This window comes from Apis dorsata, unplaced genomic scaffold, assembly GCF_000469605.1.
Source record: "Apis dorsata unplaced genomic scaffold, Apis dorsata 1.3 scaffold_231, whole genome shotgun sequence".
NCBI classification, from domain to species: Eukaryota; Metazoa; Arthropoda; class Insecta; order Hymenoptera; family Apidae; genus Apis; species Apis dorsata.
The window spans coordinates 240,175-253,766 of record NW_006263513.1 but is presented as its reverse complement, the minus strand read 5'-3'; the positions used below and the strand labels follow the sequence as shown (position 1 = coordinate 253,766).

The window sequence follows — 13,592 nt, the reverse complement described above, 5'->3', positions numbered from 1 at the left end:
TTCTTTCTCTTCCTGCCGAGGGGACATCGGTACCGAGCCGTTGTATAGAGCAGATAACGATTGCCCGTTCGACCGAAAGTCGGCACCTTTCATCCTCGCCCCTGAACGAGGCTCGCGCGGATCTATGTCGCCTCCGCGGCCAACTTGACGCGTATTAAACTCACTCCTCTTTTCATAGGAACTATTTTCATTATTTTTCGCTATATATGGGAAACAAGAAAAAAATTGAAAAACCACGCGAAGATGAAGATCGACAATCGTGATGCTTAAGCGGTACGCGACTGCATTCCGTGCGACTTTAATTGGATAAATTGGAGAGATTGCCATGGGAGGTCGGTGTCGAGATCGGATAGGGGCAAGAGGATGAATTTCTATTTTCTAATTCATATAATACTTACGATATTTTTAGTATTTGGAATTGATTTTTGATCGGTATAATCGTTTTGAAAATATATATTCTTATAGATATGTAATACGTATAAAAAAATATATATATATTTTTTTTATTATGTGAATACTATAAATAGAACAATAATTTTAGATTGAAATAAAATTTTGAAAAATGAATGAAACATCTTCTCGAAATTATGATAAATTTATTAATTTAACAATTAAATTATAAGAATTAAAAGACCATTGCATATATAAATTTATCGGTTGAAATTTTCTTACGATTTATAATTCTGAATTCTTATATCATTCATTTAATTATTATCAAAATTAAATTTCCAAAAATTAATGAAAAATTCGAATTGTCATTCCAAAAAAATATCTATTCACTCGTATAATTCAATCATCAATATTAAGTACCAGACTTGATATAAAAATTCTGATTGTCGAAAGAAATTTTAACACAAACATTGCATCAAGTTTATTTCGATGTAAAAACATTTTACCAACCTGGTCTGTGTCTTCGAAGAGGGATATGTTGTTGACGGAAAAATGTTTGTGGATGTAATTGCAATTGCAATTCCATTGGCATTGCCATGATCGAGTTCATCTTTAATCGATGCACCACACTGATTGTATCAATTTTATATCACTTGATCGCATCAAAACACGAAAATTCGTAGAAAAATCTATCCGTCCGAAGTACTCAGCGTTAACGCTTAGTGACGACTAAACATGCATTTCGGAATTGCACTCTGTTACAACGATCCATCACTGCATTCAATGGTTATCCCTCCTATTGGTTGACGCTTTCTCCCCACTATATTAGCGCCGCGCCCACGCTGATCCCATTGGTCGATGCAATTCCAACTTGGTTACAAGTAGCTGCGAAATATATCTATACATCGAAACACCCACGATGCATTCGTGCTAATGAAAGCAATAAAAAATCATAGAAAATATTGATGAATTAAAATGAGCACCGAGTAAAAATAAAAACTATGACGCAAAAATCAAATTCTTATAAAAGTAATCATATAAAAATTGTTTCGAATTGAAGATAAAATTTTAAAATAAAAAAAATGTATAATACTTAACTTAATATTATTTCTGCATAAATCTTGAGTACACAAAATAAATATTTCTTTAAGTCTTTTCTCTACTATATATCATTTAAAATAAATCCCTTTTTTTAAAAAAATGATCCTTTCCTTAAAATTAATGAAAATTTAATGGAAATTTCTTCCATTAAATTTTCCGAATTACAACAATTATTATTACAACTATTATTATACGATCAATATTATACGAATCAGTAGCAAATTTAATACGAAATTACCTTCCTTCTTAACTAAAAATATCTGAAAAAAGAAATTTTCCCTTTCCTACAATTAATAAAATTAAATTCCTCGACCGATCCAGTCCCACTCGAAAATTTTTCAACGAAGAAAATCACGCGAGGAGAAAATCACATGACATCCACGAAGCCGCGTCGTCGGATCACGGTTAACACGCTTGAATTCGCGCGCTCGAAATCGGCGCATTTGAGACGTTCGCGCGCATGCCGTCCTGGCACACGATCGCATTAAGAAACGATGCACGCCGGGTCGTTAGGTACAAGGGAACGGAGGAATCGTCACCATAAATTACGGAATCCGGGCGAGCAGACGGCCGTTAATAGTTTGTTCTCGAGTCTTGGAGACGAGACGAGGCGAGAAGATAAAATCAAGAATCCGTCCGCGGTGCGTCGGCGGTCAAAGAGGAACGGAACGAAACGGAGCGCCGCGAGATACAAATCTATGCTTTTCTCGCTCCCTTATGCGCCGTTTTTCTCGTACACCACCGCTCTCCCGCTTGTCGTCGCTTCGCCTTTTTTTTTTTTTTTTTTCTTTTTTTTCTTTTCTCCCTCCCACCGTAGAAAACGTATTCCTCGCCGCCTACGACGCCGGTCATCGCACCATTGTAGTGGGTTCCAGATTGTGGATTAACTGTAAGCGATACCCACAACAAAGCGCGCGCACTTTTACCTGACAGCTTCGGCTACCTGTAGTCCTGCTACTTTATGGCAGTATTGTAATACCTCTCGATCGTGTCAATCGTTTCGAGAATTACCGGGGTTGAAGAATATTCGATGTCAAATCCCTGAGAACGATCGGTGAATATGAATGAACGACGTGTAGTTGATACATCTTGTATTTCTTGGTGAATCAAAATTGGAACGTATTAACGATATTACGATGACATGCGATTTTATGACGTTTGTGTTTCGGATTTGTGGAACGCAGGATTGCTGATTGATCTTGTTATTTTGTTATCAATTCCTTTCGTTCGTTCGAATCTGGAAAAATACGCAAGAGATTAATTTAATTTTTTAAATAGGAAAATTTTTAAGTGATAGAACTTACGAGCAGATTGATAAGTAGTGAATATTTCAGATAAAAAGGTGGTCAAAACTTTGTTTACTTGTATATAGTATTTGAAAAGCTGGAAAATATTTCTGGTAAAAAGATGCAGCTGTTTTCGAAAAGGGAAAGAATTTCGTTCTGCAGTTTATCTCAATCTACAGTTTATCTAATAACGAAATGTTTTCTTGCAAACCGACATGTGCATACAAATTTCTTTATTTTGTTCCTTTCGTGAAAAATGAAAAAATTTTCGAAAAATAATGATAATTAAATTAATATTAGAATCTATCTGTATATTTTCCATCAAAGATAAAAAATTTTTTTATAACTGAAGATTAATTTTTTTAAAATTTATTATTTTCTTAAAACAAAAAAAATATCTTATAAAATATCTTAAATAAAAAATATTAAAATATGAAATTAAATATTATGATAATTTAATTATATATAATCTAATGAAATTAATATATATAAGTGTTCCATAAAATTAATTTACCTTTAGAACTGTTTTATATCTGAACAATTGAATAAACGATAATATTACTTATCATTACGAAAAATACTATAATCTTTTTTCAGTAATAAAAGCTCACGCCTGCTGGCAGATCAGTTTCAAGTTTTGTCAGTAGGGAGTCTCTTGGAATTTTTCCTTTTCAAATTTAACTATATATTTTCTCCTCGACAATTGGACAGCTCAAAAACTATTCTTCGTTTAATCCTTTTGATCCTAAGTATTTAATGAGGTGTCAATCATTAGATATACTGATAATTCACTTAAAAAATGTATATAACATTAAAAATTAACCATCGATTCAAATCGGAAATCGATTGCTCTCTTAAATAATCGATAAATTAAATTCTCATAAGTTTTTAATCATATTGAATTAATATTGTGAACTAATCTTTTAATTAGAATATTTAACTTTTTGTAACTTATCAATATTTTTGATATAAATTTTTATGTGAATTTATAGAAACGTATGTAATTTGGATATCGTTTAAATGTAGAAACTTTCGACGAAGAAAAGAAAAGAGATATTTAAGAGGGAAAGTGAGTAAGGAGAAGCCGACAAATAGGTTTTACGGCTCACTTCCTGTCCGTCGCACGCGACAGTTATGCGCCCCATAATAAGACGGTGGTTACTTTCCGAGACGGCTTGAATTACGAGCGAAGGAGTAAAATCATAATTTACGTTCCACTGATCCTATGATATGTTTCTCTGTTTTAATTCATTTGCAATATTAGCAAAAAAATAAATTATATTTTTCAAAGAACAACATACATGTTTTTATTAAAAGATAAAGTTATTGTATTTCAAAATTAAATTTTAAATTTATATATGAATTTAAAATTTAATTTAACTTTTAATTTTAATCAAATTGAATTTAAACTCATAATTTTTTTTAAAGATAAATAGATTTGTATCAAATTAATTATTTTATAAAAAAAAAATAAAATAAAAATGACATAAAAAATTTTTCATTAAATTTCAAAAAATAAGCTTTTTTTAATTTAACGTTTTTACACTTAATTCAATTTAATATATTACAACAATAAATTATAAATAAGAATTTAAAGAAATAATTTTAACATAATATCTTAACTTTTAGCATTATGATTGAAATTATTTTCTTAACATCGACAAAATTTGAAAGATTCAACATCGTACTGAAATATTTTCCGTATAAGATTTCCGAGTACAGAAACTTTTCGAAGAAGAGATAAACAGAAGCAAGGATAGACTTTCTATCTTATGGCGTTAAAGGACAAAAACGGGAAGCTTCATTTTTAGAGTGGCCACTTTAATGTGAATGTTTATGAGCTCATACAGAAGTTTTGTACAATCATTCGACAAAACTATTTATTTATTTATTTGTTATTACTAAATTCTTAATCAATGATGAGTATCGCGAACCTACTTCAACGATAGAAAAATTAAACTAAACAATCTCTCAAATGTTATATTTTTTAAATATATTATGAATTTACTATGATATTTTTCATAATATGAAATAAAAGTATGCTATGTAGATCTCTATATAACATATGTTTCGCAAAAATCTCTAAATCAATTTCATATTGCCACATATGAAATAAATTGCTAGATAAGCTACTAGATTGTTAGTAGAAATGGTTAGAAGTATTGTTATTTCAGGACATTTGAGAATAAACATGTTTGAAACACGAAAATTTGAAAAACGAAACATCTGAGATTCTTTACCTAAAACCACAGCAACTGATAAGTTTTTTCATGTTCCCACATATTTTTAACTAGCTTCTATAATAGTTTTTTCGATAAAATAAAGAATTTTAATACCGCTTCTTCTGAAAAATAAAAAAAAAATTAAAGAAAACTATAACATATTTAAATTTTAAAATTATTATAAATTAAATCCTTAAATTATTATAAATTAAAATAAAAAACATTCATTTAATAAGCGAATATTACAAATATAATTTAAATATAATTTTACACATAATTATATATAATATGTGAAGTCATATAAAAACGCGAAAAATAAGCCGAATAAAATAATGTGTCATTATGCAAAGAAAGTTAATTTCTGAACGATTATAATATATGTATAAAGAAAAAAATATATAAAATGATATTTTTAAATGGATTTTCATGTGCGAGCTGATACAGATTTGAACGCTTGTATTCTTATGCTTTCAGCACAATTCTTCGCATGTCTTTTTTATATTAAAACAATTACATTTGTCAGATCAATATTATCTTTTATCGATATATATATTTAAAAAACTTATTAAATTAAAAGAAATTAAATAAAAAGAGAAATAAAGAAATTTGAAATTTATAATTATTTAAATACTTTATGATTAATATTAAACAGATATAAAAGTATAAGATATAAAATAAAATGGAAGTGCTAATAAAAAACAGTAAAATTTGTAATACTAGTTTTGTCTTTTTTCAGACTTTATTTGTATTTATACATTCTTTATTCATTTTATTTTAAAAGAGTTGTACACAAACTATCGATCGCCGTTTACAACATCCTATAATACTATATTGTAATATGATAAAGTATCTTGCAATTGACTGATTATCGTACATAAATGTATATACCTTGGATATCATTTCTTTTAACTCTTTCAGTGAGAATACCAAGTCCGAAATTTGATAAGCTTAACTTGCAATAATAACACAAATCAAAATTTCTTTTCAATTATGTTTATCTTACTTATTTTTTCTGCAAAAAGTAATAATGTTTTTATAAAAAGTTTTAAATATCACGCTTACCAACTATTCACTGAAAGAGTTCGCAAAAAATAATTAATTATAATAAATATAAAATGACCATTTTAAATTTCGGAGTGATTGAGATTCGATCAATTTCTTTAAATAATCACAGCATATTCACAATTTTACAAAATAATTTGATATAGCATATTAAAAATGGTCATTTATAACTGTACAGATTAAATTTTAATATGAATATCTCTTTTAACATTAAACAAATAAAAACATATATCACATAAACTTGAAGACTAATTTACATAGATACACAGATATAGAAATTTCTAATGAGCAGATATTTTTAAAAATCGTTGATCCATTCGTCAAATCTTAATTTATCTTCAAAAATCACCATTATAAATTGTATGTCGTATCAAAGTCCATCGTCTTTTACATTTCCTCTTTCAATTCTTACATCACGGGTATTATTGATACCGATTAAGGAAATCGAAGAAAAGAACTGAAAACTGGATTTTTTAAGTTTTCAGTCTTAATGCTATCATTCTGTATAAATACATCTCTAAATATGTACGTGACATTCATGTAAGCACGCGCACGCAAGATATAATATAAACGTACATATATTGTATGATGGATACATAATATTTGATATATAGATGCCAAAGTTCACAATTATAATAGATGTTCATTTCGACTAATCTTAGGAAAATTAACTTGCAAATATTTCAAACATTATTGGATCCTTTGTGATTTCAATTGAATTACCCTGAACATGGTATTTTATGATATTATATAGATAAATTTTAACTTAATTTAAAATTAAGAATTATATATAACACGTCTCGAATATTTTTTTTAAATCAGTTGAGGTTGAAAATATATTGAATAAAAATTAATATTCATTATCATTTTCTTATTTAAATAAACTTAAATAAAATATATATATTTATTAATTATGGCACTAACTTGGAACTGTTTTCGATGAAACTCGAATAATGCTTATTTAAACTAGAAAAGAAATTGTGGAACTAATTTACTTTGACTGTGAAATCAAAGTATTATACATAATATATATAATATATATATTTATAATTTAATCACTGAATCTCATTAAATACATTTATAATAAAAACTATATTGCCTTAGCATATTATAAGCAAAAATATTTCATTATTTTTATGAAATTACATTTACAAATGATATTACAATTCTTGAAATTTAATATCTATTATTAAAAAAAAAATTAATTACAAAAATTTTATATTAAAAATTGATTTTCCTTCAATATCTTCTTGTGATAATGATTAAATCTTGTATCATATCATAATATCCGAAAAATTTATTAAAATAATGAAAATTTGAATAGTAAACAATAAATCAATGTTATAATATTGAAACTATTATATTGATTAAATTACGATAATAAAAATTTAATAATAATAAAAAATAATTAAATAATAATAATAAATAATAATAATAAAAAATCTAATTCATATAAAACATACTTTTGAAAATACATATATGATTATTTTATACATAATCTCTACCGTGTTTTTATATTAAATTTTTTTTAAAGAAAAACACTATTTACATTTTCCTGTAATTTTTAAAAAAAATTTAATATATTAATTCGAAAGTTTAAGATATGCATTTGTTTAAATTATATATTATTAGCATTAAATTATATATATAAATTGAAAAAATATACACAAAAACAATTTTAAAAGAAGCTTTTTTTTAATTTAAGCGTATATTTTCACGCTTAACAATAATTTAAGAATAATATATAATTAAAATTTGCTTTAATATTAAAAATATTATAAATGTAAAAAATAAAGAATTTTTTCTTTTTCCATATTACTCTTTTATATTATAATGATTATTATATTATTTGTAACAATAAAAAAATATTTATTATTTGATACGATTATTTAATGGACAAAATAATGAAAATATTAAAATAGAAATTTTTATATAGAATAATAGAATAATAGAATAAAAACATATTTCTATTAAAGTTAATATGAAGATATAACATCAATATATAAGAGTTAGAATTTAATAGAAATATTATATATGTAAATACTGATATTTCTGTATATGCATTTTATGAAACATATATATATATATATATATAAGTATTTTTTACATTATTTAAAATTACTAATAATTTCAAAATTTAAATTTATAAGTAAAACTGTACAAACTATAAAATAATAAAATTTGTTCTGATAATATTAAAAATTTTTTGTTTTTTATATGTAATGGAAACTAATTTTATAACAATTGAAAACATTATTCTAAAAAGTCATACAAATTATTATTAAGTACGATTCTGACTTAATCTATCTATTGTAATAATTGTAATAATTTTTTATAGCACCTGTATCTATATTGATTTTGAATTTGAATATTTAATAATATTAACATATATCATTTAAGTTTTAAATAATTTACAATATAATTTTCGTAATTTGTTCAATCAAAAGCAATGTCCGTTTTAATTATTTTTTAATTATTTAATTATTTATTAATTATTTTTTATGAATGTATCTTCGAAATATCTTTCGCAAATTGGTTCATTAGTATATATATTTTTTTATACTTTAATTCGTATCTAAAGTACTTACTTATAGATATAAATTTAAAATACTTATAAAATAATTTAAATATAATATTTAAAGTATCATAAAAAAGATTTTCAAATGTAAATGAATTGAAAAACCGTTTAGAATTCTTTTATTTTAACGAATAATTATTTATAAATTAGAAAATTTTAAAAAAATAGCACTTTAAATACATGTAAGAATATGACTTCATTATTCAATATCATTAAAATTTCATTCATATACATTACAAATTATATTACATATTAGAAAATTGAATTATTTTCTATCAATGCTTTGACTAGATAAAAAAAAAGATAATTCAGTTTTCATTTAAAATAGGATAAAAATTTATATCAAATAAGTGAAATCTTTTTTATATCAAAATTATTTATATTTTAATAAATTAATAAATATTCAATTAATTCCTATTATTCCTATTAATATCCAAAAAACATTTGAATATATGTTTTAAATAAATTACAAATTTAATGCAAAAACAATAAAAATATAATAATTATTAATAAAATATGTATATCCTAGTTTTAAAAAATTTCATATTAAAAAAAATTTATTAATAATATATTCTATAAACATTTTCCTATTATTCAATAATATCAGTTTGTTATTTGTATAGATATTTGATAATTTTTTTTCAGTAAATAATAATAATAATAATAATAATAAAGTATAATATTTATCATATATTAAAAAAACTTTTAAAAATAAAAAAAATTTTAAATAAAATAATTTTTATAATATTCAAATAAAATTCTTAAATGTTTTAATAATAAAATTTTAAATATTTAAATATTTTTATTTAAAAATAAATTTCTATTTAAAAACAGTATAATTTTAATGCTAATTTTTTTAAAATATAAAAATCTTTAATTTTTATCAGAAACTTTGTTCAAATTTAATCAAATATATTTTTTTTTAATCAAAAAAATATTTAAGTCCACTCGGCTGCTTTTAAATCAGAAGCTGATCCTGGACTTATGGATAAAATCGGACATGATTAATGGATACGACATGCAAATGCGATACGGAACTCTTTCATTTATTCAAACTTCAGAGTTTAATTTAAAAAAAAAAATTTCATTTTTACTGCACCTTATAAATCTCTATTGATTTTAAAAAATATATATTTGTTGTTTTTTCTTAAGTTTTTGATATTAAATATTATTTCGTATAATTAATATAATCCTTTTTTGTATAAATTATTGTATCATTAAAAAAATTATTAATTATATCAATTACTATGCATAATATAATTTTTTAGTCGCATTAAAAACAAATTAAAATTTAAATATTTAAAAAAATTTAAACATTAAATTATTTATAAAATTTGAGAAATATATATCGCTTATAATTCCTTAGTTCGTCATATATAAACAATTCTGCTATGATTTTATACAATTTTTCTAAGATTACAAGATTTTTTAAGATTTACATATTAACATATTCATCAAATATTAAATAAATTTATCATAAATATAAGAGCTTATTAATTAAAGCCCATTAATTAATCAAAATAAGAAAAAATAAAATACTTTATATTTTTTATGTAATTATTTTTATCTATTTAATTGTTATATTAAATTATTTATAACTGTATTACCAATATGTTATTTCTTTATGACATTCTAGAATAACAAATTTCTTAGTAACCATAATGTATCTATTCATTTTTAAATTCTTTTTTTTTCTTCATAAGTTTGTACGTTTTGATATTAAAAAAATTCTATATATTGTACTTTTTTCATAATTGTTTCATCATTGTAAATCTCAATTTTATGAAGAAAATGTTCTGGGTCTACGTAAAAGAAATGTAAAAGAAGGTCAAGATTCATATATTAATCTCTGATAATGTGGAAATATCTCCCATGTTGGAAGATGTAAACCAAATTCTAAGGCCACCAAGACAGCAAATTCAGATGTAATTAAATCCTTACGATTTAAACGAAATACACTTTCAATTCTCTGTAAATTAAATAAAAATTGAATCCAAAAAATGTTCCATATAACTGATTTATGCACTAATATAATATATTGATATAAAATATTTATACATATGACATAAATACCTCTATTAATGATTTGAGAACATCACCCTTAACATCATTTAATTTTGCTGCAAGAAGTAAGCATGCACCAGCACATAATTTCCGCGTTTGTTTCGTAACAACATTTCGAAGAATAAGTTTCTCAAAATACACATAAGCCATTGCTACTGTTAAGAGATCAATACCATATTCCATTTTTGCTATTTTTCTCATCTCTCGTTTTAAACTATATACATCGTTGTAATTTATTATTAAATTTTAGATAAAAAAAAATGTATACAATATTGACTGTGAGAGTGTCCGCAATTCGAAATATTATCTGAACACTATTTGAATAGGTAATTCATTATATTTAATTAATTTTGAAAATTCAAATAGTGAGTAAGATATTCAATATTCAAAAACTCTCGAAAATTAATTTGCGTTTATTTTCATCTTTTTTTCATAGAAATCCTGACGCTCTCATGCACAATATTATGTATATTTCATAAATCATGTATCATAATTTTTAATACCAACCTTCTTAACTTACTCAAAGTAAGCTGTATATGTGGAAATTTTTCTTTAAATTTATCATTTAATTCTTTTTTTAAGTCAGATGGTCTTACATAATCAATAACTGATGCCTATATGAAAAAAAAAAAATAAATTGTTAAATAAAATTATTATACCATATTTTTATTACAAATTTACAGAACATACCATGTATGATGTAAATGTAAGCAATGTTCTATGCTTTCCAGCTATAAGTTCTGGATCATCCAATAAATTGGGATTATATTGTAATGATTGTTCATCCCAATCATAAACTAAAAAATATATTATGAGAATATATTATTTTATTTGTTACTTCAAATATTTATATATTATAAATAAGATACCTTTAGAATCAGTATTGAAAGATAATGGTGGAGACTCTGGTGTTAAATGTTGAGTACGATGTGTAGCTGTATCATATGATAGACACCTGAAAAAAATTTCAATTTACAAAGTATAATATAAAAAAAATAACTTCATCAATTACATGTAATAAACATGTAATATGTAATATATAATAATTTTTAAATATTTTATATATTAAATATACACTAAATATTACAAGAAGTTAATGATAAATAATTCTATTTGTTATGAACGTATATATAAATATATGTATGTTAACATGAAATGATCATAAATGTAAATGACAATATATGTATATTAAGTAAGATATATATAATATCTTATCTATTGATCTATTCAATCCTGAAATAAAAATATCTATTTTAATAAAAATATTATATTTATTTGAATCCATTGCTTTATTATCAATACTAAATCAATACAAACAATTACTAAATATTCAAAATATAAGTATTTTTTCTAATAAATATTAGTTATTAAATAATAGTATGAATATTATGATATATGTATATTATAATATATAATGTAATAAATATTATATAATAAATATATTTGATAAAAAATAAACATAATTACTAAAAATTATCTATTTCAAAAATTAATTAACATTACAAATTATACTTCACATTTTCTACTATACAATATTATTTTAATATAGTCTCTATTTGATACAATATGATTACATATTTTACCATTTAGAGTGATCCACATTCCATGTAATAGTTTTTGTCCTGCAAAATATGGTTAAAAAATTTTGTTATAAGACAAAAAAAATGATGCAGTGTATGTTCTGTGAAGATATATGTATAAATGAAATATATGAAACATGAATAGAAATTATGTAAAATAAGAAATATATAATGATAACATTTTTTTTTAATAAAATAATATTACAAAATACTTCTACTTTGCAAAAATAAAAAAAAATAAAAATATATAAAATTTAATAGCGTAAATTATAAATACCTTGAAACTATAGGATGCTTGTTAGGTATAAGTTCTATCGTCTCATTATCACCAAAATGTAATTTTTTATCCTTTTGAAATTGTCTGGATGGAACAAGTAATTGTCCATAAGATATTTCCTATAAAATATAAAATTCATATGAAAATAAAAACTATAAATTGAATTAAATTATTTAATTAAATACCTGGCCATCTTTAGCACGCTCTATACCCAATAAACCAAAGGGATCAATATTATCGTTAATTGCTGATAATGGCCTCTGTGAAGAAATATTTTTTCTTCGTCCTGTATCTTTACGTAACTCAGACCTATAAATAAAAAAGAATTTATAATAATATATATTATATATATTTTATTATACATATGTAATATACATAATTTAATTTTCATATTTTATCTTACCAACTAGATCTCTGTCCTTTATTATATGGAAGAGCAGAAAATACTAGAAATGGCACACGCTTATTAGATACCAAAACTAATCTATCATCTCCAAATTTATAACCATTTATAGGTCGTTGCATTAAACGCAATTCTCTTGTAACTTCTGGTATTATACCACTATTTGCAGAATTACATTGCACATTATTTGGTGTCTTTGTTTTTGATTTTGAAGATTGTGTTTTAGAACGTAAAGAACCAATGCTTTCATTGGAGCTATTATATTGATGTTTTATATCTTCCGAAAGAGTAGATGTTTGATGAGTTATACGTTTTTTATATTGTAAAGAACCAACTCGCCTTTCAGGTAAGGAATATTCACTACCAGTTGTACCAGTACTGTAAGAAATAAAAATAAATATTTTATATTTTTTTTTAATAATATATAAAAAATAAAATATAAAATTAAATTAATTAAGTTTTCTAAGTTATAAATTTAATAATCCTAAATACTAATTATTTAATTTTTTGTTTATATAATTATAATAATTTTAAATAGATTATAATATTAAACATAGAAACATAGATAGAATATTGATATATATTTATTCATAAGATTATAATTTTAAATTGTAAATAATTAATTAATT

General features: G+C 23.3%; 2 protein-coding genes across 3 annotated transcripts in view; both read right to left on the bottom strand.

Annotated features, from left to right (window-relative positions):
• Nucleotides 1-1,286, bottom strand: part of LOC102672344 (T-box protein 2-like) — a 9,200-nt gene extending 7,914 nt beyond the window's left edge. Inside the window, exon 1 of the mRNA XM_006615691.2 lies at nucleotides 901-1,286. Within this exon, the coding sequence (XP_006615754.1) occupies nucleotides 901-1,000 (100 nt within the window). The 5' untranslated portion in view covers nucleotides 1,001-1,286. The remainder of the gene's footprint in view (nucleotides 1-900) is intronic.
• A 9,075-nt stretch (nucleotides 1,287-10,361) lies between these two features.
• The window catches only part of LOC102672492 (CDK5 and ABL1 enzyme substrate 2), a 5,687-nt gene continuing 2,456 nt past the window's right edge, over nucleotides 10,362-13,592 (bottom strand). Inside the window, exons 3-11 of one of the 2 annotated variants that reach the window (XM_006615693.2) lie at nucleotides 12,964-13,341; nucleotides 12,746-12,869; nucleotides 12,561-12,679; nucleotides 12,287-12,325; nucleotides 11,573-11,658; nucleotides 11,394-11,500; nucleotides 11,211-11,317; nucleotides 10,713-10,917; nucleotides 10,362-10,608 (exon numbers count right to left, since the gene is read on the bottom strand). In XM_006615693.2, coding sequence (XP_006615756.1) covers nucleotides 10,468-10,608; nucleotides 10,713-10,917; nucleotides 11,211-11,317; nucleotides 11,394-11,500; nucleotides 11,573-11,658; nucleotides 12,287-12,325; nucleotides 12,561-12,679; nucleotides 12,746-12,869; nucleotides 12,964-13,341 — 1,306 coding nt within the window. In that variant the 3' untranslated portion in view covers nucleotides 10,362-10,467. The remainder of the gene's footprint in view (nucleotides 10,609-10,712; nucleotides 10,918-11,210; nucleotides 11,318-11,393; nucleotides 11,501-11,572; nucleotides 11,659-12,286; nucleotides 12,326-12,560; nucleotides 12,680-12,745; nucleotides 12,870-12,963; nucleotides 13,342-13,592) is intronic. The other variant, XM_006615694.2, reaches the window with a different exon arrangement.